This window comes from Vigna radiata, chromosome 10 (genome assembly GCF_000741045.1).
Source record: "Vigna radiata var. radiata cultivar VC1973A chromosome 10, Vradiata_ver6, whole genome shotgun sequence".
Classification (NCBI taxonomy): domain Eukaryota; kingdom Viridiplantae; phylum Streptophyta; class Magnoliopsida; order Fabales; family Fabaceae; genus Vigna; species Vigna radiata.
Window position 1 is genome coordinate 11,104,398 of NC_028360.1, and position 23,957 is coordinate 11,128,354.

Below are 23,957 nucleotides of genomic sequence, written 5' to 3' on the forward strand. Positions count from 1 at the left end.
AGACCGGAAGAGCATGGTTGCTATGTCTTTATAGTTAGTTCTGTCACATTATAATCTCCAAACGATGATGGCCATGCTAAGTTTCCTTTTCATTCTGGTGCTTTTACCCTCCTTTGAGGCTCTCTCATATGAAGGCATTCCCTCAGAAATCCAAACCCAAGACATGCAAGCATTGATTGCACAAGCATGCATGGATATTGAAAACCAAAACTCCTGCCTCACAAACATCCACAACGAGCTCACTAAAATAGGCCCTCCAAGCCCCACTTCGGTGATGAGTGCAGCACTGAAGGCCACACTCAACGAAGCAATAGTGGCCATTGACAACATCACAAAGATCACCACATTCTCCGTCAGCTACCGCGAGCAACAAGCCATAGAAGATTGCAAGGAGCTCTTGGATTTCTCGGTTTCTGAGCTCGCATGGTCCTTGGGAGAGATGAGGAGGATTCGCGCAGGAGATAACAACGTGCAATACGAGGGAAACCTTGAAGCCTGGCTTAGTGCTGCACTGAGTAACCAAGACACGTGCCTTGAAGGCTTTGAAGGTACAGACAGACGCCTCGAGAGCTACATCAGTGGAAGCTTGACACAAGTCACACAACTCATCAGCAATGTTTTGTCCCTGTACACTCAGTTGCATACCTTACCATTTAAGCCTCCGAGAAACGCTACTACTGCGGAATCTGATGGAACCTCGGAGTTTCCTGAATGGATGACTGAGGGTGATCAAGAGTTGCTCAGAGCCAAGCCACATGGTGTTCATGCGGATGCAGTTGTTGCTTTGGATGGGAGTGGTCACTATCGCTCCATCGCCGAAGCTGTCAATGCAGCTCCCAGTCACAGTGAAAGAAGGTATATTATTTACGTGAAAAAAGGACTTTACAAGGAGAATATTGACATGAAGAAGAAGATGACCAACATCATGCTCGTCGGAGATGGTATAGGTCAAACCATTATCACCAGCAACCGGAATTTCATGCAGGGATGGACCACCTTTCGAACGGCCACGCTTGGTAAGTAACTAACTAACTAAATAACTACCATTGTAAGATGTTTTCATGTTCATGGAAAATAACTGAAACAAAAGTTGCAATTGATTGTGTAGCTGTGTCTGGGAAGGGTTTCATTGCAAGGGACATGTCGTTCCGGAACACAGCAGGGCCGGTGAACCATCAAGCGGTGGCGCTGCGTGTGGATTCAGACCAATCAGCCTTCTACAGGTGCAGTATGGAAGGGCACCAAGACACGCTCTACGCTCACTCCCTACGACAGTTCTACCGTGAGTGCGAAATCTATGGCACCATAGACTTCATTTTCGGCAACGGTGCTGCAGTACTGCAAAACTGCAAAATATACACCAGGGTCCCACTTCCCTTGCAGAAGGTTACCATCACGGCGCAAGGCAGAAAAAGCCCACACCAGAGCACGGGCTTCACCATCCAGGACAGCTATATTCTCGCCACCCAGCCCACCTACTTGGGCCGGCCGTGGAAACAATACTCCAGGACGGTTTACATTAACACTTACATGAGTGGGCTTGTCCAGCCCCGAGGCTGGCTTGAGTGGCTCGGAAACTTTGCCCTCAACACTTTGTGGTACGGTGAGTACAGAAATTATGGGCCCGGTGCATCGGTGGTGGGCCGGGTGAGATGGCCCGGTTATCATGTAATTAAGGATGCCTCCACCGCTAGTTTTTTCACCGTTCAGAGGTTCATTAATGGTGACACGTGGCTGCCAAGGACAGGTGTCAAGTTCACAGCAGGTCTCACCAATTGAGATCATTTCATTACTATTATTTGTAGATGAAAAAGAAATAAGTTTATGATATCGTCCATTTTTCAGATAAATAGCTGCACCATTTACTCTGATTGATGGAAGAGGAATAATTTTTTTACGTAGGTGGGTGTTTAGGAATTAAGCTTGTGTAATATGTAATATGTAATTTGGGATTAGGTTTGGTGGTTTGTTATACTTTTATTGTATAATTTCCTCTCATAATTTTTCTATGCTATGATTAATATGCTGTGACATTGATTATAAATTAAAGCAATCGTGCCTTGTTGAGCATGGTTAGTTTTTTTTTTTTTTTTTATGGAGCATTATTAGCTTTTTACAATATCCTTTCGTAGCGATTAATTAGGGTTCACGTGGGAAACACGTAATTTATAAAAGACAGATAGTTAAGGTGCATTGCATTGGCATGCAGGTTCAACTTGCTCACTTTAAGGTGAGGCAAAGTGTCGTTTATTCGTTTACCAAATTAGTCACGTGTAATCATCTTTTAAAAAGGAAAAATGATATTTTCACACTATTTTTTTACACTATTTTAATCCTGTACACGTGTCAAAATGTGATTGGAACGATTTCAAATTAAAAAAAACGACATATTTAGAAGAGAAAAATCAAAGTTTTTTTTTTTTAATTTGAAACCGTCCAATCATATTTTGACACGTGTACAGTGTCAAAATAATGTAAAAAAAATGGTATCATTTTCCTTTAAAAAGTGTTCAATCTTCTCCTCTTAAAAAGTTTTTACAAGATTGCATAAAATTATTAAATTTCAAGAATGATATAAAGCTAACAGGTAAAAAGAATAGAAGTGTATTTTAAATCTAATTTAATATTATAAAATTGATTTAAAAAAATAAAATTTATATTTAGTTATATATTATAATTTAATTTTACCTTTAGTCAATATAAAACTTTTAACATAATATTTGAATTATGAAAATTATATGTAAAAATACTTTGATATTTAACATAATGTAAGACAATTTAGTTTAAAGTAATAACTAACCTTTTATTTTGAATATTATTTACTTATATTTTATTTGCTGATCTTTTATCTGTATATAGGTTATCAAGAAAAGATCTAGACATGATTTAATCAGGATTTTGTTCTTTCTTTGTGTTTAATAGTATACAATTGTACGCTTAAGTCAAGGCACTGTTTTGGCTGAGTGGTTAAAGCATGCTAAGGACGAGACACTTATATTTACAAGTGTTAATGCACATTGAAATTGTTTTTACCTGAGTTTTTGTTTTTAAAATCTATTCTGTAAAACAATTTTTAAAGGCCATTTCTAAATACAGCTTTAATTTTATATCCTTTGCCATTTATTTTAACACTCCAAAATTCATCATGAATTTGTCATCAATCAAAATTTATTAAAAAGAAAAAATAAAATAAAACAAAACAAAATAAATTTATTAGTATAATTATTTTCTTTATAAAAAACATAAAAAAAATTAATTACATACCTTACAAAAATATAATCATCTGCATCATCTCTAAGACTCTAAGAAATCATCCGTTAAACCACAAAATTATGACTGATTAAGAATAATCACTTTCCAGCCAAAATAAATCACTCAATAAAACAATCTCATTTAAATGCATACTTGAAAATATATAATTAAATTTTATATTTTTTAATTAAAAATTTAAAACATGCCAAATTTTTTTATTATATTTGACACTCGTTACAAACATGCTCACAAACATAAATGATTACATAAATTAAGTATAGAAGTTTGTATCCATAAAAAAAATACTGAAAAATTGCCTACTATTTCTCCGATTTCCTTTAATTAATTATTGAATTCAATATCAAATTAATCTATTGATTTCAAGCTAAATTTAACTTATTTAAGAATTAATTTCAACAAATTAATTATTGAATTTAATATAAATTAGTTATAATTATCTCCTTTATATTAAACTCTTTCAATGTTGTCGAAAGTATAGGTAAGTTTTAGCTAACATTTATAATATTTTCTTTAGTTGATTTAAATAACATAACATATATTATTAAAACATGCTAAAATATAAATAATTTACCATTTTTTTTATCATCGTGCAATCTAAACATATCAAATTATAATTTAATATTAAATCAATAAAATTTACTTTACACAAAATTATTTACACCATTAAAAGCACAAATACTGTTTTATGATGATTTTTTTTTTTACTTTATTAATATATTTTAAAATAAATCATTTTAATAATTTTTGACTTGCACTGATTTAATGAATAAGCAAAACTCAGGATCCTTAATTGAGAAGCATCCTGTCTGGACTTTATTTGCCTCTACTATTCATTCTAATTATAATACCTTGCTTGCCTTTTCATCCTCAATCCATGCCTTCATTTTTTTTTTCTTGTTAAACCAGTTTCACTAAATTCTACGTAAAATATATTAACAACTATTATAACTTAAAATATACTGTACAGCAATTAAACATAAAATAAAGCACTACAATTTATGGAGAGTAATTGGGTGACAACAAACATATAAATGAATTAATGATATAGAATTTCAACTATACTATTTAAGCATAGTAATAATGCTAGTTATTATCTATACAGAACATTAAAATGATGATGCAAGTTAATTTTAAGAAAATTATAAAACTAGAATAGTTGTGTAAGTTTGATATTGAGAAAGTCATGTCTTGATATGGCTTTTTACTCATTAAAATGAAGTTGTGTTAGTTTAGTTTAATTTTAATATTGTATTAGTTTAATATTAATTCAGTGTGTGTTATAATTTTTTTAATGTATTAATTATAGGATAAATTAAAGTTGCGTCATCTTCGTATAATTTTAGTATGTTATAATTTTTTTAAAATTTTAATTGAAATCGTATTAATTAAAAATTATCTCAAGTTTGTATAAATTTTTTACAATAAAGTTGTATTAAACTCACGATTGTTTATTTTTGTAATTTTTAAAATTTTACATATTTAAATAATTTAAAAGAAAAATTAAATCATTTTTTTATTCTGTATATTCTCTCATTTAATGTGTAAGTTAATGGCTTTATATATTTATTTATTTTCATCATCTTAAGCAAAACTAACATTCAGTAACATAATATCTATATATCCAATGATTCATTCAGCAACATAGTAATTCTTCCCATAAACTAACATTTAATACCTTAATATTTCTATATTATGAATATATATAATAATTAGAGCTGTCAAAACGGGTAATTTGGCCTGGTCCACCACTGGTAATTTAGTGAGTCAATCTAACCTCGTTCATTTATTAGCGAGTCAGAAAAATTTGAACCCGGTCCGACTCACCATGGATTGATGGGTAAATAGGTTGGTTCACTGACTCATTTAATTACATTTTTTTTAAATAAAAAAAATTACAAATTTTTATAATTCAAATCTAAAAAATTTTTACTCCTAACATAGGTCTTTAATTAATTTTGAAAACAGGAAACTTAAATAATTTTTTTAAGCAAAAAAAAAACATAATAAATATCTTTTTTATAAAATTAAATTTAAATTTTAATAAAATAAAAATAGGTACCCACCACGAGTTCAACTCGTATGAGCCGAGTTTAAATAAGTCCACTTGAAATCTGACCCACGTAAAATAAATACAATTTTTTTAAATCTAACGTGACCTGAACCCGTGGTGAGTCAGATTGACCTACGGGTTGTGACATATTTTGACAGCTCACATCTAACTTTTTTTATATTCATTTGAAAAACTTTCATTATATTTATGCATCTAACTTTTTTTTTATATTCATTTGACACTATTATTTTTTATTTTTTATTCTATTCTTTCTTAAAAAAAAATAAAACTTTATTCTTTTATGACTATTTTATTTTTATATTCTATGTCAAATAAATTTAAAAATGTATCATGACACCATTAATCTATACTTATAATATTTTCAAGCAGTTAATCCAATTATTCAGAGTAATTGAATGTCCATAAAAAGTTGCATGTAATTAAAAAGGAATGGTTTGAGGACTCCCAATTTTTACTTAAACCAAAAACAAACTTTGTCAGGAAATCTTATGTTAGAACTTAGATATTAAACATAATAGTTTAAAATTAAAAAAAATGAAAAATAAAATTGAGAAATTTAATTGAAAACGTTTATTTATTTTAAAAAGGTAATTTAATTTAAATATTGATAGATGTTTTACACGATTATCAATATCTATAATTATATATAAGAAAAATGTGTACATGGATTTTATTGTTTAATATATATTTAAAATATGTAAAAGTTATTTTATTTTTTCAACTAATTATCGAAATAAGTGATTCTCCAGCGTATTTGGGTTCATTAATTTGTTTTATATTTTCTCATGATTTTAAATTTGTTTAATAGAAAATTTAAATATTGGAAATAATGTATCCAATTTAAACAAAATATATAAAAATAAATAGGTTTTTTTAGGCAAATATATATTAAAAATATATAACACTAAAAGTAATATAAATATATACAATAATATTCAAAATAATAAAAGTTATTAACGAGTAGAAACACATAAAAATGACTTTTTATTATAAATATTAAAATAAAAATTATTATTATGTTTATAAAAAATATAGTTATAAAAATAATCATAAAATAAGTAATTTTTATAATTTTATTTTTGATAATCTTTTGTTGTAGTTTATTAATTCAATTTAAAAAAATAGTTATGAAACTAAGATGAGTTATATTGATAATAAATTATGTAGATTAAAAACAGAATAACCAAGAATATTTTCTTAATAATTATAGATAAATATATTTATTAAAAATAATTATAAACTAAATAATTTTTAGAAAGTTACGATAAGTTGTTAATTAAACTTAAAAAAACAATTATAAAATCTAAAACATATAACAACAAAATAATTATATTTACAAAAATATAATTTGTTGGAAAACACCTACAAAGAAAAGTTTATGTTTCAAGTTATACATAATTAATAAAGTAACTTGTCCCAACAGTAATGATATATATATAAATGGCTGGACCGACTATAATGAGATTGTTACTTATATATTATACACAATTATATATAATATGATGACAAAGTAGACTCACAGTAATAAATACATCTTGTAAGTAATGTATATAAGTGTATATGTTTTTGTCCATTCTCGTAATCTTCATGGCTATTTACAAGGTATCCTTGGGCTTATTCTTCGTCTTCTTTCTAAGCATTTTCTTTAACTCTGCATTTGTTGTATCTTCATCGGATTCCTCCGATACCATTTGCAACCTCACACCATATCCATCATTCTGCGAATCCAACTCACCTTATGGCCATGGTGACATACACGAATATGGTCGTTTTTTCGTAGACAAATCCTTGTCATCCTCAAAGAAGTTTCTCTCATTACTCTCTCATTACCTTAAATCGCCATCCAAGTTCTCAAACTCCACAATCCTTGCCATTCAAGATTGTCATCTTCTAGCTGATCTAAACAAGAGTTTTTTGTCCAAGACCCTAAAAACCATCAATTTCACTGATGCCCTCGGTGGCTCTGAAGCTGAAAAATTTCACACTCTGCTTAGTGCTACACTGACCAACCAAAAAACTTGCTTAAACAGCCTTCAAGAAACCACGTCAAACCCCGACAAAGACCTGCTAACGCATCTTTCCAATGGAACCAAGCTTTATAGCATATCTCTTGCCATCTTCAAGAGGGGATGGAAAGCCAAGAATAACACAGAGAGAAAACTTGAAAGAAATGATCACTTCATGTGGGAACAGAAGCTGTACGACCTAATCAGAAGAAAAGGAAGAAAACTTCTTCAGTTGGGTCCAGACAACGTTGTAGTTAACCAAAGCGTGGTGGTGAACCCAGACGGTTCTGGAAACTACACTACAATCAATGATGCAGTGGCTGCTGCTCCAAATAACTCACAGGGTAGTAACGGGTTTTTCGTCATTCATGTGGTCGGTGGAGTATATGAAGAGTACGTTTCCATTCCCAGACAGAAGCAGTACCTGATGATGATAGGAGATGGAATTAACCAGACCATAATCACGGGCAATCACAGCGTGGTTGATGGTTGGACTACTTTCAATTCTGCTACATTCGGTACGTGATTAAGCTTCTTTCATTTTCTTATTTTGGAATGATTGAATATTGTAATTTTAAAAACTTTCAGTAACATGCATGTCTGTTTGAGTACGAGGTTGTTTCAATTCGTGGTAAGGGACTTCCAATATGAAAAGTTATTAGAAGTTGTAAAATGATCAGAAAGAAATACATCAAACCAATCTAATAGTTATACAGTAATACCATTAATGTACTCTTACATATTTTCTAAGGTATTATTTTGACCTACATTTGCTATTTTACTTTTGAATATTTCTCTTTCTTTACAAATACAAAAAAATTTACTTTTTTAAATCAAAATACAAAACCATACGGAATCTGTTTTCTGGTTAATACAAAAAAGACAATACAAAACCATGTGGAATCTGTTTTTGGGAAACACATCATGTTCAATATATTTCTATGATAGTACAAAAGATGATAAACTATATATTTCCTTTGTTTCCTTTCGCTTCTAGTATACGTTCTTTTTTGAAGGAAAGTTATATTTAGCACGAAATGATTTGACTCCAAAAAAGGCTGAGTAATTGCATGTTGATCACACGCAACCAAGTCTATGCATATAGATGATTGACAATGCAAGCATTAACATACATACATGTATGGAAACATGCTTGTTTATATTTCATATTTCATGTCCGTTTAATATTTGGAGCATTTCACTTTTTCAAAAACCAGATTTTATTTTTCCCACCTGTTTGATTAAAAAAGTGATTCATAATGATAAGTAAGCATAAGTTTCATTTCTGTAGCCGTGACTGCTCAAGGTTTTGTGGCAATCAACATAACATTTCGCAACACAGCAGGAGCAATCAAGCACCAAGCAGTAGCCCTAAGAAGCGGAGCGGACTTGTCTGCATTTTACAATTGTAGCTTTGAAGGGTACCAAGACACGTTGTACACCCATTCTCTTCGGCAATTCTACAGAAACTGTGATATTTATGGTACAGTGGACTTCATATTTGGTAATGCAGCAGTGGTCTTGCAAAACTGTAACATCTACCCTAGACTCCCAATGCAAAACCAATTCAATGCCATTACTGCACAGGGTAGGACTGACTTGAACCAAAATACTGGAACCTCCATACACAATTGTACCATAACAGGGGCGAGTGACTTGGCCGGAAGTAATGGCACCACAAAAACGTACCTAGGAAGACCCTGGAAGCAATATTCACAAACAGTTTATATGCAGTGTTTCATGGACAGTTTGATAGATCCACTGGGTTGGGTAGCTTGGTCGGGGGACTTTGCTTTGGACACCCTTTATTATGCGGAATTTGATAATCGTGGGCCTGGATCTGATACCAGTAATAGGGTTACTTGGCTTGGGTACCATGTGATTAATGATACAGATGCAGTTAAGTTTACAGTTTCTAATTTCATACAAGGTGGTTTCTGGCTGCCTGCAACAGGACTACCTTACTCTCCTGATTTACTTACACCTTAGCAAATGCAAAAGACTTAAATTGGTTTTGTTTTGTTTCCATTTTTTTTTTCTTTCTTATTGTTCTCCTTGATGTTGTAATCTTATCACTTTTATTTTTCTTGTTATTTGCTTCTTGAAACACCTCGTTTAACTTAGTTATATGAAATTGATTGACTTTTTCAACGTGGTATACAACTTCCAACGTCCAGTAAATCATCTTAGAATCCTTTACTCTAAGTGTTTTAGCAACTATTAGTGATATTTAAGATTTAATGTCTCAAAAAGTCTCTAATTTTGTTCAGAATTTTAAATAAGTTCTTTGCTTTTTCTGGCGTCTTAATTGAGTTCTTATTTTTGTTAATTTGATGCAAATAAATCCTTTTCGTCAATTTAATCAAACATCGCTAATGAGTGTGTGACATAACCTAGTGACACTGCAATTTTAATACACGTGTCAATAAAAACGTGTGTGAATTCGATTTTTTAAAATTTAGAATTAAAGAATTAAGTAAATATATTATAATTTTGGCTGAAATTAATTAAAAACGGACAAAGGTAGAAAATTGTATTGTTCTTTTTGCTGAAACGTCTATTGTCTCTGCAATTGGGAAATCAAAATCAAATTGAGGGAATTTTGTGTTTTAGGACTCGTTGATGGAAGAGCTGCAGAGCTTGGAGAAGCTGCTTGATTTGATCGTTTTGCTTCTACAAGTGAAGCCCAGGAGCCTCCACATGAACGTGGTGCTTGTTCTTGAGGCTATGGATTGTGTCATGGATGAGGTTTTGGAAGTGTATGAGAAGGGGCGTTTCTGTGATTCTAGGTTTGCTTGGATGTAGGTTTGATGGCTGCGGTGGCCTGAGTAAGTAAAGGCAATGGCGGCACAATGATGAACTCGCGAGAATGGGCGTACATTGCGAATCGGTTTCTGTGTGTTTTTTATTCACAGGTTGATCTGGGTTCTATTAACAAATTGGCAAGCGTACCAAATCGTTCAAGTAATATAATTGGTAAAACCCAATATCGTTCTTCCCAAGAGACTCAAATGACTTTCTCGTTCACGTGAATTAAAATAATAAGACTTGAAAATAAAAATTAATAAATTGATTTGAGAACAAAAATATTAACATGCAAAATAGATTGATTCAATTGACAAAAGAAAACAATGGATGAATGAATGTTGTTGGGGGTTTACAATTTCATCTAATCCGCTCTCTCTTACCTACTCCTCTTGAATATTAGTTTGATTAATTAATTGTTATGCATCTTTCTTAGTCTACCCTTAACCCGATCCCGGCGAAAAGAGCCTAATATTAACTACTGGCTTGTTATCCCTAGCCTCCTCTAGCAATTAATACAACCTTATAAACGGAAGTTAAAAGCAATTGATCGTCCTACCCCTATCCCTAGGTGGTATTGCAAAATCAAGGGATTACTCACCAGTTCATGNCATTACTGTACGTCCCCATATCAATAAAGACAAACATCAGTTACCGAATGAGTTAAACGATAAAGGCCTTAAGCACAAATGATAACCCAACAATTATCAATCAAAACATATGGAGACCATATAAATAATCAAGAGTTTCAATAAAAGAGAGTATCAAAAGATTACATTGTTTCCCCCAACAACAATAGGGTTTAGTTCACCATAGACATGGTGAAACTAGAAGAAAAATGGAAGAAGAATGGAAAATCAAACCCTAGAAAAGATGAAAAGGAGCCTAAGTATCCAAGAGATCATCTCCAGAGAGCAAAATTAGGTCTGGCCGTTCTCCCCTGTCAAAAGAATGACTCTAAACTCGCAATGGGGGTATTTATAGGCGAGAAGCACATAAGAAAACAGGCCCAGGCCCAACGGACCACCGCCCGGCGGTTTAAGTGTGTCACCCGACGGTTTGGCAAAAGCCTCAGAACCGCCCGGCGGCAATCGTCACCGCCCAGCGGTTTCCCTCAGAAACGCCCAACGCCAATCGCCATGCCTACTCCTCGCCCTGGGCCGCCCAGCGGTTTAAGTGTGCCGCCGGGCGGTGCGTCGACTCTTCAAATCTTCATTTTTTTGCTCTTTTCTTGAGTCTACGACTTGTATCTTCAACTCCATTCTTCACTTTCTCAAAATAGCTACAAAACAATGCAAAACAAGCATAATATCGCTAAGAACAACTTTTGACTCTCTACAGACTCATTTATTGAGTTTTGCTTGATTCTAGGCTCATTCCAAGTAGTAAAGGGCGTAATTCGGTCCAAATTGACATATGAAAATAACTGTTTTTCAACCTTCATCAGGTTCAAATGGAGGTTTTGGTTCTTTGTTGTTTGGGATTTTTAGGTTGATGAAGACGAAGAAGAAGGGGCAGTTTTCTGTGAAGATGCGAAGACGACTCACAATTCTGGTAGAGCGAGGAAGATGGTGATGTGCGATGGCAGCTTGGCTGCAATGGTTGGCGGATGAAGAAGCTTGGCTTGCAAAGGTCCTCCCATTCTGAACGGCGAACTCGCACTCAATCGTGATTGGGTTTTCTCTTGCAGGTAGGGTTTGATACTCAATCCCAATTGCAGAGACAATGGAGCTTTCAGCAAAAAGAATAATACCATTTCCCAACTTTGCCCTTTCTTTGATTAATTTCAGCACAAAGTATAATATATTTACTTAATTCTTTAATTCTAAATTTTAAAAAATCGAATTCATATACGTTCTTATTGACAAGTTTATTAAAACTGTAGTGTAACCAGGCCATGTCACACACTCATTAACGCCATTTGATAAAATTGACGAAAAGGATTTATTTGCATCAAATTAACAAAAATAAAAATCCAATTGAGACGCTAAAAAAGCAAGAACCTATTTGAAATTCTAGACGAAAATAGAGATATATTGACATTAAACCGCTATTTAAAGAAACTAATATTTTAAATAATGTTAAATCCAAATAATGTTAATAATATAACTTAAAAATAATAAATTGAATGGATTGATGAACCAACTTGTGAGTTTATAATAAAAAAAATAACAAATTTTGTAATATAATAATATAATTTAAAAAAATTAAGTAGATTGATGAACTAATTTGACTTATTATAAATTTAATTTGAGGAAGTTGGATTTTTAATAAATGGAACTAAAATTTAATCTATATCAAAATTTTAATTTTTTTTAAACTTAATACTTAGTGAATCAAACTGAGTTTGGATATGGTTTTACAGCTATATTTCTAGACAACCATTGTGTAACCAATTCCCTATATTCAATGGAATTCTATAGTTATCACATTCATGTTACCTTTACTCAACACTAATAAGATTATACTTTTATTTTTAAATATAAAATAATTTAAGAAGAATTAAATAAAAAATAGAAAAATAACTTTTATTAGGTGTTGGATAAAGAGAAGAAAATTGAGAAATCTTGCTCCATTTAAATGGTCATGGTTCATTACATTAATTTAAATGATATTGAAATGAAAGTAAAGTGAATCGAATGGAGGGAGAAATTATGACTAAAAGAGGTGAATTAATTACCGCTTGATAAGGCCCTTCACCCGCTCCCCCTTTCTAATTTAGCAGAAAAAAAAGGTAGCTTTTAACTCCCAGCCTCACGTTTTTGCAGTGTCATAACTAACTCAGATTTTGTTGCTCCATCAAAAACATATAAATAAGCACGCATTCCCAATCCATAATCGCAACACACCGCACTCTCCAGAGGGCAATCGGAGCATCGCCAAGACTTTTCCATTTGGCGGCTCCTTTTAGTACCTCGTACGTATAATTCTTTATGTTCTTCAATCAATTTGCAAACTATTCAATCCAGAAAATATAATATGTTGTTTACAAAATGTTTATTTATTTTTCAATTTTTTTTTGCAGGTTGGTGTGAACTAGGAGCTGCTTTATAAAAAAGAAAAAAAAAACGATGGGGGGACAGAATCAGAGACTCGTCATCATTGGCGTTTCTACCTTCTTGCTGGTGGCTATGGTGGTAGCCGTTACGGTTAGCGTGAGCCTGAACAACAAGGGAGAAAAGGATGCTGAAAATGAAGAAACAAAATCACACGTAGCTTCCACCATGAAAGCGGTGAAAACCCTTTGCGCACCCACGGAGTACCAGAAAGAATGCGAGGACAATCTCAATGCAAACGCCGGCAACATCACTGATCCCAGGGAACTCATAAAAGTCGCCTTCAACGTCACCATCGCCAGAATCAGCGAGGGGCTAGGGCAAACCAAGCTCATGCAGGACGTCGAGAGCGATCCCAGAACCAAGGAGGCCCTCGACACTTGCAAGCAACTCATGAACCACTCCATCGAAGAGTTCAATCGCTCCCTCCAGAGGTTCAGCAAGTTCGACCTCAACAACATCGATCGCATCCTCACCAGTCTCAAGGTGTGGCTCAGCGGCGCCGTCACGTACCAGGAATCGTGCCTTGACGCGTTCGACAACACCACCACTGACGCTGGCAAGAAGATGCAGGAGCTCTTGCAAACCGCCATGCACATGACCAGCAACGGCCTCGCTATCATCTCCGAGCTGTCGAAGACTTTCTCCGAGATGCACGTCCCCAAGTCTGGCCGCCGCCTCTTGAAGGCCGCTGACGATTTGCCCGTTTTTGGCAACGAAAACGACGACTTTGACGTTCCCGATTGGGTTGAGAACCGCGTTGGCCTTCGCAGACTCTTGCATATGACTGGACGCAAACAAATGGCCCATGTAGTGGTTGCCCAGGATGGCAGTGGAAATTTCACCACCATCAACGAAGCCTTGAAGCACGTGCCCATGAAAAACCTAAGGCCTTTTATCATCTACATCAAGGAGGGCGTTTACGACGAGTACGTGGAAGTTTCCAGGAATATGACCCATGTCGTCTTTATCGGTGATGGTGGAAGGAAGTCGAGGATCACAGGCAGCAAAAACTTCATCGATGGTGTGGGAACCTACAAAACCGCCAGTGCTGGTACGTCCCTTTCATTCCATTCTGTTAATTATGTTAAAAATCTCTTATAAATATAGTAGCAGAAAACTGATGAAAATATTTAAAAATGATTGCAGCCATTATTGGAGATTTCTTCGTCGCCATAGGTATGGGATTTGAAAACACAGCCGGCGCTGAAAAACATCAAGCCGTGGCATTGAGGGTTCAATCTGACAGGTCCATCTTCTACAAGTGCCGAATGGATGGGTATCAAGACACTCTTTACGCCCACGCCATGCGTCAATTCTACCGCGATTGCACCATTACTGGTACCATAGACTTTGTTTTCGGCGATGCAGTGGCTGTGCTCCAGAACTGCACATTCGTTGTCCGAAAGCCATTGGAAAACCAGCAATGCATTGTGACAGCACAAGGTAGAAAGGAGAGCAACCAGCCATCGGGTCTGGTGATCCATGGAGGATCGATTGTGTCAGACCCGTTGTATTACCCAGTTAGGTTCGACAACAAGGCGTACTTGGCTCGTCCATGGAAGAATTTCTCAAGGACCATCTTCATGGATTCATTCATCGATGACTTGATCACAGCCGACGGCTACATGCCATGGCAGACATTGGAAGGTTTAAGCGGAATGGACACATGTTTCTACGCTGAGATAAACAACCATGGCCCTGGTGCAGACATATCGAAGCGCGTGAAATGGGAAGGAATCAAGTCCCTGACGAAGGACGTGGCAACAACATTCTTGCCATCACCGTTCTTCCATGGAGATGACTGGATTAGGGTCACAAGGGTTCCTTACGATTCTGGCCTGCCCTCCGCCACTCACTGATCACTTTTATTTTTTATTTTTTTTTTGGGAGAGAAGTACGTGTTGCCAAATTAAATCGCCAATTCATCGCCTATCACTTTAATCTTCTTTTTATTCTTCCATTCATTAATTCCTCTCATATGCAAGTCTGTATGAACTGGGATTTTCCTACAGTTCTCTGTGCTTGTAGGGTGCGTAATTAATTAATTAATTAGATTCCCAGTTACTTTTGCCTCCTCTACTTTATATTTCTTTCTAACTTCCCACCTCATCCAACCTTAAACTATATATCCTTAATCAAACAACATTCAACTTTATAAAAAAGTCTATTAAGAAAAAAAAAAAACTATACATTATTCTACCTCCTATGTAAAAGAATAATGTAAAATTATTTATAAGCGCTCGTATATATGACAAAATACAATCTAGAAAAAAAAAACATTAAATTATTTAATTTGGTTATTTATACAGATAATACATAACAAAAATGTATGTCTGAAAATTTTCTATTACAAATCAGTAAGGTACAATTATATTTTTACACTTAAAAAGTTTGTATACACATTTAATGCTATATATCATTTACCATTTCAATTTTATTTTTGTACAAATACAAAAATTCATATTTTTTATGATTATTTTACTTTTATAATAAGTTTTCAAATGGATATTTTTTGTGTTAAATAATTCTTTTTCAACAGTACGTTTGATGGAAAAAAAAGTTGTGGTCAACCGGCTTAAAATTCCTACCTCCATTTTTATCTTCTTTCTTTGTTACATACACTACACCATTCTTAGCATAAACTTTCAACTTCAATAGCATTAGTTTATCTATCAAATCTACTTTAACATGGATGAATACAGTTCAACTTCAGTGAGAAATTTTTAACAACAGATATGTGGAATAAAGGAGATAAAAATAGGAAAGAATCTCATGTTTCTATTGGATCAAAGAAAAAAATAATAAATTTTTTAGATGTTGTCCATATAATACAAATGTTACATACTCATCATTTTGTTTACTCTTAAATAAACAACATTTTATTGACCTAGTCACTATTGGATTTAAACCTCAACTCCTGAGGTATAATTAATTAAGGTTAGAGTGATTTTAATTCATTAAAATTAAATTTCTTACATGTTCTTTAGCTTAGTGGGATCCACGTGTCAAAGTAGAGAATGTGAGACTCAAAAAGTGAAAGATAGGTGGCGGCATGGGAGTGGATTGGTCGGTTTTTGACAGTGGTAATTAAGATGAGATTTTCAAAACTGATGCCACTTCTCTTCATGTAATCTTCTTCTCCAATTTTCTGAAACTACATTTCTCCTCCTTCTCTTCAGAACCTCCATCTTCTCTCTCTACAAATTCTCACATTTCTCTTCTTCTGATCATCAATCAGGTCGTGCCTGAACTTTCCTGTTGACAAGAACTTCTCTTTTCACCTACCAAGTTGTTGCTGTGGAGTGGGTAAGATCAACTCCTTCGTTCCTTAGAGTTTCTGCAATTTCTGTTATATGCAAGCACTATTCGACTTGCATGTGTTCATCTACTACTTTTTTAAATATGTTTTCTGTCTTTGATCCTCTGGTTGGTCCCTTTTCACCGATCAGAAATTGGTAGGCTGCCTTAAAAGTAACTTACGGGTTAGGCAATACTGGGAAGTAAAGAGATTGTCCGGTTTATTCGAGGTAAGGGAAGCTAGCTAATTTAATTAATTTGTTTTGATGTATGAATATATGGTTGATGATGTTGCATGTCTGTGAAATTGAATGATTTATTGTTCGATAATGTTGGTATGGAATATTGATGTTGTGTGTATGATGATTGTGTTTTTGCATGATTTTGGGTCAGTGATCGAGTGAAATTGGAAGGAAGTGTGATAGTGAAAATGGGGGATTTTTGTTCAGTTTAGGTTGAGTTTGTTTAAGCAATCTGGAAAAGTCATTTAGAAAAGTGTTAGAATCCTTAAGCCATTCAGAAATATACCAAAATTAATAAATCTGGTTCTCGGTCATTGAGTTCATGATTATGCAAAATTGACTCTCAAATCTGTGAATGAAACTCTTTAATTAAGGTAAGGAATGTTTAGAGGATCTTAGGGAAGTGTATAAGATTATGTGTAATAAGTTTGGAGGATTAGAAGTTGGAAGAATGTAGTAAAATTGTTAAGGTTGGTGTTGATCTTAATTCTACAGTCGTTATGCAGAATTATGCAATTCTCTGAAGGTCTTTCATTGACCGTTCGGCCTGCTTGGGTGCTCAGTCTTAACTAAATTTTGCTTGGGTGCTCAGTTAATGATCGATCGGTCTTGTTCCATTATTCAATTGAATATAGTTCTTGGTCATGTGTTACCTTGATAGTATTCGATCATGTACTGTCTTGATAGTACTCGGTTTTGTACTGTATTGATGGTGCTCGGTCATGGACAAACACTCGGTCTTGGTAGTGCTCAGTCATGTACTGGCACCCTGTCTCTTAAAGAGTGTTTGGCCTTGTACTGGCACTTGATTTCTTAAAGAGTGTTCAGTTTTGTACTGGCACTCGTTCTATTCGTAGTAATCAGTCTTGTGGTTGTATTCGGTTCTAATGGCGTTCGGTCTAAGCCAGTAGTGTTCGGCTTAAACTCACAGTGTTTGGCCTAAACCAATAAGCGTTTGGCCAAGTTCATGGAGTTCGACCTAAGTCAAGAAGTGTTCGGTCTAAGGTCCAAGTTCTCGGCTCATGTGTGAATCTTACTTTTAAATTATCGTTCAGTCATATTCATATATAGGGAGTCTTCTTCCGTTCGGTATTGTATAAAGATTCTGTAATCTCTTCTTCTTAGTCTTGTTCAAAGGTGGGAGTGGTTTTACTGTTTGTATGACTTTACTTAAAGATGTTATGAATGATGAAGTATGATGGTATAAAAGTATGTTGTGATAATTCTAATGAGATGTGAAAGTACGAAAGGATAATTGTAAGATGGATATTGAAGAGAATTCCAAGGCGGAATGTCTCATGGTTGGTTTTTGAATGGTAAAGTATGAATGTGGTTATGCTAAGCTGGCGTTCATCCTAACATTCCAATGGTCATCGAGTCTTAAGTAGAGAATGGTGACACATGTGGTGGGAATAGCAGGAGGCCTAGTCGCGTTAGCTTGGTGTTCCAGCTAACGGACTAAACTCATGTGTAGTTTGCGGTTTTCCAGGTATAACGAGGGATGAAGGGCTAACCCCGTGTGAGGACTTGCGGTTTTCCAGCCTATGGTATTCGCGTGGTGTTTCAGTTTACCTTTCCACGGGTGCAAGAACGGCCGTAGCTACATATTCATACAATCCAGACAGTCAGTGTAATATGGTCGGTTATATTATATATTGTATGGTTTATGTGTATGTATAATTTTATTATGTGCTTGTAGGAATTGTATGTTAACATAATTAATTAAATTACACTAGCTTGTTTTCCTGTCTTGTCATGTTGTCCGTTCGGTCGTCCTTGTCACTACAATGATCACTCTGTGGGTGTGAGCAGAGGGTGCTAAAGGTACGTTGGAGCATACGCTGGAAAGAGAATGCAATTTCCTCTAGAGTAAAACCATTCGGTCTTGAAGTTCTTTGTTCTTTGTTCTATTTTATTATAAAGGTAAAAACTCTTAAGTATAGTTGAAGACTATATTGATTAGGATGTTACATTCCCTTTCTAGAAAAAACAACTCCTTATAATTTATAACAAATTCTCCTCCGCAATCATTCAAAACTTCTTTTCTTCTCGTATGATCTTCCAAAACTCCCATTTTACTTACTTCTTTTGTAACTATTCGCGTATTTAGGCGTTATACTATCATTTTTACTAGTCTTTTTTTTCTCTGAAATGTTTTTGTGTACTTAAAGTTAGAAAAATGGTAGCTTGCTTTTTTTAGAATTAAAGTTGTTTGATAGGCCCCGTGTTACATAATGAAACAATTTTTTATTCTTTCAAATCGTCAATTGACGAATTTGATTATTGCAAGTCGATTATTTAAGTTGATGACTTCTTGATTGACAAATATCATGAAATCTTGTTGAGTGCAATTGTTCAAGACGACAACTGAAATGTATATCCTTTAGTTTTAACGTTTGCAATTGTTGAAGGTAAGACAAATGAAACATTTATATGATTTTTCTATTTGTTACAACAATATGTCACACCTCAATCTAATATATGCATGATAACTGACATGGAAATGATCACATTATAAGCATTACAATATGAAAAAGTTAGATGGAAAGCAGGTGATATGCACTCAATCTATTGCATTCATCGTATTGCATCCAACTTCAACAAAAAGTTCAAGAGTCTTGTCTTAAAAGAGACCAGTCATTAACATGGATACTATTATTGGTTCACTATATTTATACCATGTTACTAAATTTAATCTTGTTTGGGTAATTTAGTTTATTACATTACCACAACTTATGAAATTAAGCAACTAAAACTTCAACTTAAGTTATCACCAAAATTATAAACAAGTGTTATCTTAACTGTTTCGGTTGGGAATGTCTCCAAATCTTCCTGCACAATTTTTTGCTGTAAACCGTCCGGTCTCCGACTTTCCTCGTTAGGCTTCCTTTTGACGAATGTTCCACTTCAGTTGGATCCCGTCGGATACCTGCTAATGGCACTCCGACGCTCAAGTCAGTATCAATGGTAAGATAAGAAGGTAGAGATAGAGAGAGTGAAGTAAATGTGCATTCAATGTCTCCACCTACCTCTTACGTTTGACTCATATTTATAGTTTTCTTCATGGGCCAATAATTAACAAAATCTTAATCATCAACTAAATCAAATACTATTAAAAAAATGAACTCAAACAATAATGAAAACAAGAGCTATGGTCATATAATAATAAACTTAATAAAGTCCATGAACTATTTGAAAGGAGCACGTTTGTTACCCACTTTAATTCCAAAATAATGAAATCATGGTTTGTTGAATGATAGTTGAAGATATGTTGTATGATACGAGTCAGTTATTAATATCCTAAAGATATTATTGTCTTACTAAAATTGATGGAATTTAAATATGGATGATACTAAAATTGATAAATATCAACATTACCCATACGGACAAAAGGTTGAATTCACAATATATCGATTGTATAAAGAACGAATCTAAAACTTCTTATATTAATTGTTTTACAACTAATCTATAAAATCTTTTATAAAATTATTCAAAATAATAAGTAAAATTATTTGATTAATTTTACACTCTAGACCAAATAATAAGTAATTGTATATCATTTGCAAACAAAATTAAGTTTTTTTTTTTAATTCTGTCGTAATTTTTAAGGTGATAATACAAAGAATACACGTTTGAATTGTGTAATTATTTAGGAAATTTTTTGTTTTCCACAAATATAAGGGTTGGATTTCAGAGAACAAAAAAGCTAACATATTTTAAAATTTGATAATTTTAAAAATAAAATAAAATAATAAATTAACATATATTTTTAATGTTGAAAATTTTATTATACATATATAAACATATATTAATTTCACATACTTTTTTTATTCTTTAGAATTATTCTCATATTGATCAGAAGCTTATAAAAATTTAATTTTACGTAGTTTTTTTTAACATATATTTTATTAAAAAATGTTTTCAACACATATATATATTTTTTTCTATTTTCATTTTTTATTCAAACAAAATTTATTTCTTTTTAGATTATTAAATAACTATACCAATACTTTTTCTTTTTACAAGTTACAAAATTGTGAACAAAATTTTAAATCAGTAGAAAATAAACGTTAACTCAAGATATAATTAACATCAGGAAGTCACAGAGGAATAGGAGGGATCAGGATCGAAATAAACTTGTGAGTCGACTCAATCCAAAGCAAACCCTCGCAAGTTTTTTATGGCGGCCTCTTCTTCTTCACTTTCTTCCTCCGACGTATCCTCTCCTCACCGTCGTCGGCGTCATCACCGCCACCGCCGAGACCGCGACAAGGACTCCCTCAAGATCCGAAAGAAGACCAAGTCTCAGTCCCGCGGTAAACGGCGTCGTAGGCATCACCACCACTCTTCCAATTCCGATTCCGATTCCGATTCTCATTCATCATCTTCTGTCTCCGATTACTCTAGGTTCCCATCTAACCCTCGCATAACCTACGCCTTTTGATTATTTTATCTCATGTTGTTATTTTTATGTACATGCTGTGTTTCGATGGTTGTTCCGATACAAATAAAATTTACAGACTCTCAATTCTGATAGCGTTTAAGTTCTTAATCCTTTTTGAGATATATGTCTTAAATATTGGTTAAAATAGCCTAATTTCATAAGCATCGATTATAATCAGAGAAAATGTTATTATCTATTTCCAACCATGGGAAGGGAATCGCACACTTGTAATATAAGTAGTTTATTCAAATATTCTCTCTGTCCCGGGATGATTATTAAGCGTAATTGATTTTTTTCAAATTGGGGATTGAGATAAATGTTCCTGTTCCAACATTAAGATCTCTTATGACGTTATTATTATGTATAATGGGGTTACCATTATGACTATCAGAAACAGATTTGAGGACACTTGCTATTGACTGTGAATTTCGAAACATGATTTGTTCATAACGTTTGTGGTTGGTAAGTTGTTTGACAAGACTCCAATCCTTTTGCATATTGCATAAGAAGTTACTTCAGCGTGCCTGTATTATTTATACGAGTTATGGATTTCAAAGCAACAGAAGAGTAATGAACAGATTAATCTGGCTTTGCCATAACTCTTTTTGTTCTCTTTATTACTTCAGAAGTGAGAGTTCTTCTGATAGTGAGCGTGAAGCATCTCACCGTTCAAAGAGGCACAAAAGGAGTGACAGGCCAAAGAAGGTGAATTGTTAGTAATACAGTTATTATTCGATTTTATTCTTGGCCATTTACCTCACGCCTTCCCTTCATTTAGAATAAGGAAAAGGATAGAAGTAAAAGCCACCATCATAAGCGGCAGAAGCATAAAGAAAAAGAGGTAGGTCACTTTTTCATAGTTGTTTGTTTTTTTCATGTGAATGATTTTCTTCATATTTAAAGTTTCTAACTCAAGTAAGCTGCCCTGAAATGTTGACTATGTTCATATTGCTGAAGTTTTTCTCCCTGGGTTCTTATATAAATCTAAGATTCATCTACATAAGACACATCCATATAATTTTCTACGTTTCTATCATCTTCTGCAGCTTGAAAACCCTGATATGATGTCATTAATCCTTGTATACAATAAAACAATAAATTATTATTTTTTTTCAAAGTTGCAAACCTTCTTCCAAACACATAAAGTTTTCTACAGTTTAGTCCAAGATGTTCATGATACTTTCTGCCTATTTTATGTATTGGCTCTTTGAAATTGGAGCTGGGATCTGTGGAATGTTTGGGCGCTTGATCGACTTGATTGATGTTTCTTGGTGGGGTTTGTCCTGGCAATGGGAGCTTTATATAGAAGCAGCATGATGAGAGGAGAAGCAGCCCTGTGCAGCTTTCCAAGGTTTATATTGTAATCTATATCAGACTTTCAATGCATTTAGTTGCGTCTATGTTTTCTAATTTCCTACGTTCTTGTAATGGATCAGTTTTTAGGACGTGACAAGGATGATGGTGTACGTCGGAGTGCTGTATCTGGCAAGAAGGTAGGGATGTGTTATTTGATTGTACCTTTGATTTGATGCTGTTATTGGCAGTAGCAATCTAGATTTTATTTTATACTTTTATTTTTTTTGTAGATTCTTCTGAAACTCGAAAAATCGAAGGAAGATAAAGTGGCCGAAAGCAAGAGAAATGAACTGCTGAACTTTTTAAACGCTAGTTTTGATTAGTGGGTACAAGCAAATCTGCAAAGAACCAAATTTACTTACATGGGTTATATCTTTATATTGTGCTTACCATTGAGATACATGTATGGTTGCCGTTCAGATGAGGGGTTTTCGACCCAGCATATTCCATACATGTATGGTATTTTGAGATTGGAGAATCATTGTGCTATTTGGCAACATAGTTTTTTCTTGTATTGTTTATTTGTTTTGGGCACATATGACTGAATTATTGAAATTTGTTCCCCTCTTTGTTTTTCCCCAATGAGCGTTCTTAGAATAGGTTTGGATCGAATTGAATCAACCTAAATATCCTAGGTTCAGTTCTTTTTCATTGCCTTTTATTCATGTCATTTCTAAGTAGCATTATAATTCCTTGTGGCATCTCTTGTCTTCTTTGAATGGATCAATCTCTTTTATTTTTAATATCAGCAGTCTAATAATTTTTAAATTAATAAGTTTGTGTCATTCAATCTTGTTCACATTTCAAACATATCTAATAATTTAAAATAATTTTTTTATAAAGTTGAATTTATTCTAAATTAATAAAAAAAATGAATGAAGGGTTAGTTTAGGTAATTAGACTGGTCGGCCTTTCCCATTGAAACACATCTAAGGTGAGATTCACATTTCACAGCAATGGAAGACACATAATACAGAACAATGACTATGAACAACAACATGCACATAGGGGAGAAAGGCGAGTGATAGAGTTATACTTGCTTTCACACAGTTGTAGACATCATAACACTCAGACTCACTTGGTGTGGGTTTAGTCTTCCTTGTAGCCCATGATTGGGGAGCCATCATAGGATGGTACCTATGTTTCGTTCCGACAGAATCAAAGCCTATGTTACCCTCCGTGTCTCTTACATGCCTAGAAATCTAAACATGAAGCCACTTGATTCCATGCCAGTGTTATTTAGACATCATTAATAGAAAAAGGTTTTTTTTGACATTTTTAAATGTTACTTAATGTTTGAAATTGATACTTTTAGATGTTAATTGATTTTGAAAATTGACATTTTCAAATTTTAATTGAAGTCCGAAATTGACATTGTCCAAAAATATACTTTCAAATGTCAAT

General features: G+C 33.8%; 4 protein-coding genes across 5 annotated transcripts; all 4 read left to right on the plus strand.

The window, feature by feature from the left end:
* On the plus strand, window positions 1–2,065 carry LOC106775057 (putative pectinesterase/pectinesterase inhibitor 22). Its single transcript, XM_014662093.2, has 2 exons — window positions 1–1,016; window positions 1,109–2,065. The coding sequence occupies exons 1-2, from the start codon at window positions 65–67 to the stop codon at window positions 1,777–1,779; spliced, it is 1,623 nt and encodes a 540-aa protein (XP_014517579.1). The 5' UTR covers window positions 1–64; the 3' UTR covers window positions 1,780–2,065.
* Window positions 2,066–6,925: 4,860 nt separating this feature from the next.
* LOC106774816 (pectinesterase-like) lies at window positions 6,926–9,512 on the plus strand. Its single transcript, XM_014661849.2, has 2 exons — window positions 6,926–7,868; window positions 8,642–9,512. Exons 1-2 carry the CDS (start codon window positions 6,932–6,934, stop codon window positions 9,337–9,339), a joined length of 1,635 nt encoding a protein of 544 aa, XP_014517335.1. The 5' UTR covers window positions 6,926–6,931; the 3' UTR covers window positions 9,340–9,512.
* Window positions 9,513–12,993: 3,481 nt separating this feature from the next.
* Window positions 12,994–15,278, plus strand: LOC106774817 (probable pectinesterase/pectinesterase inhibitor 21). The gene is made up of 3 exons (XM_014661850.2): window positions 12,994–13,072; window positions 13,181–14,265; window positions 14,361–15,278. The coding sequence occupies exons 2-3, from the start codon at window positions 13,227–13,229 to the stop codon at window positions 15,071–15,073; spliced, it is 1,752 nt and encodes a 583-aa protein (XP_014517336.1). The 5' UTR covers window positions 12,994–13,072; window positions 13,181–13,226; the 3' UTR covers window positions 15,074–15,278.
* A 5,562-nt stretch (window positions 15,279–20,840) lies between these two features.
* LOC106775138 (splicing regulatory glutamine/lysine-rich protein 1) lies at window positions 20,841–23,174 on the plus strand. 2 transcript variants are annotated; one of them, XR_002669904.1, is made up of 6 exons: window positions 20,841–21,160; window positions 21,824–21,902; window positions 21,976–22,038; window positions 22,359–22,548; window positions 22,634–22,690; window positions 22,784–22,825. XR_002669904.1 is itself a non-coding variant. In XM_014662203.2 (6 exons), the coding sequence occupies exons 1-6, from the start codon at window positions 20,934–20,936 to the stop codon at window positions 22,874–22,876; spliced, it is 564 nt and encodes a 187-aa protein (XP_014517689.1). In that variant the 5' UTR covers window positions 20,841–20,933; the 3' UTR covers window positions 22,877–23,174. The 2 variants fall into 2 exon arrangements, 1 of the variants encoding a protein (XP_014517689.1); XM_014662203.2 differs by having other exon boundaries at window positions 22,504–22,548; window positions 22,784–23,174.
* The last annotated feature ends 783 nt before the right edge of the window (window positions 23,175–23,957 follow it).

What these genes read in the sequence shown, in the direction of transcription:
- LOC106775057 (XM_014662093.2), top strand. Translation starts at nt 65, where the DNA reads ATGATGGCCATGCTAAGTTTCCTTTTCATTCTGGTGCTTTTACCCTCC. An exon ending in CTTTCGAACGGCCACGCTTG is followed by an intron (nt 1,017 to 1,108) that starts GTAAGTAACTAA and finishes TTGATTGTGTAG; the next exon opens with CTGTGTCTGGGAAGGGTTTC.
- LOC106774816 (XM_014661849.2), top strand. Translation starts at nt 6,932, where the DNA reads ATGGCTATTTACAAGGTATCCTTGGGCTTATTCTTCGTCTTCTTTCTA. An exon ending in TTTCAATTCTGCTACATTCG is followed by an intron (nt 7,869 to 8,641) that starts GTACGTGATTAA and finishes TCATTTCTGTAG; the next exon opens with CCGTGACTGCTCAAGGTTTT.
- LOC106774817 (XM_014661850.2), top strand. Translation starts at nt 13,227, where the DNA reads ATGGGGGGACAGAATCAGAGACTCGTCATCATTGGCGTTTCTACCTTC. An exon ending in CTACAAAACCGCCAGTGCTG is followed by an intron (nt 14,266 to 14,360) that starts GTACGTCCCTTT and finishes AAATGATTGCAG; the next exon opens with CCATTATTGGAGATTTCTTC.
- LOC106775138 (XM_014662203.2), top strand. Translation starts at nt 20,934, where the DNA reads ATGGCGGCCTCTTCTTCTTCACTTTCTTCCTCCGACGTATCCTCTCCT. An exon ending in TCTGTCTCCGATTACTCTAG is followed by an intron (nt 21,161 to 21,823) that starts GTTCCCATCTAA and finishes TTATTACTTCAG; the next exon opens with AAGTGAGAGTTCTTCTGATA. An exon ending in GCCCTGTGCAGCTTTCCAAG is followed by an intron (nt 22,549 to 22,633) that starts GTTTATATTGTA and finishes GTAATGGATCAG; the next exon opens with TTTTTAGGACGTGACAAGGA.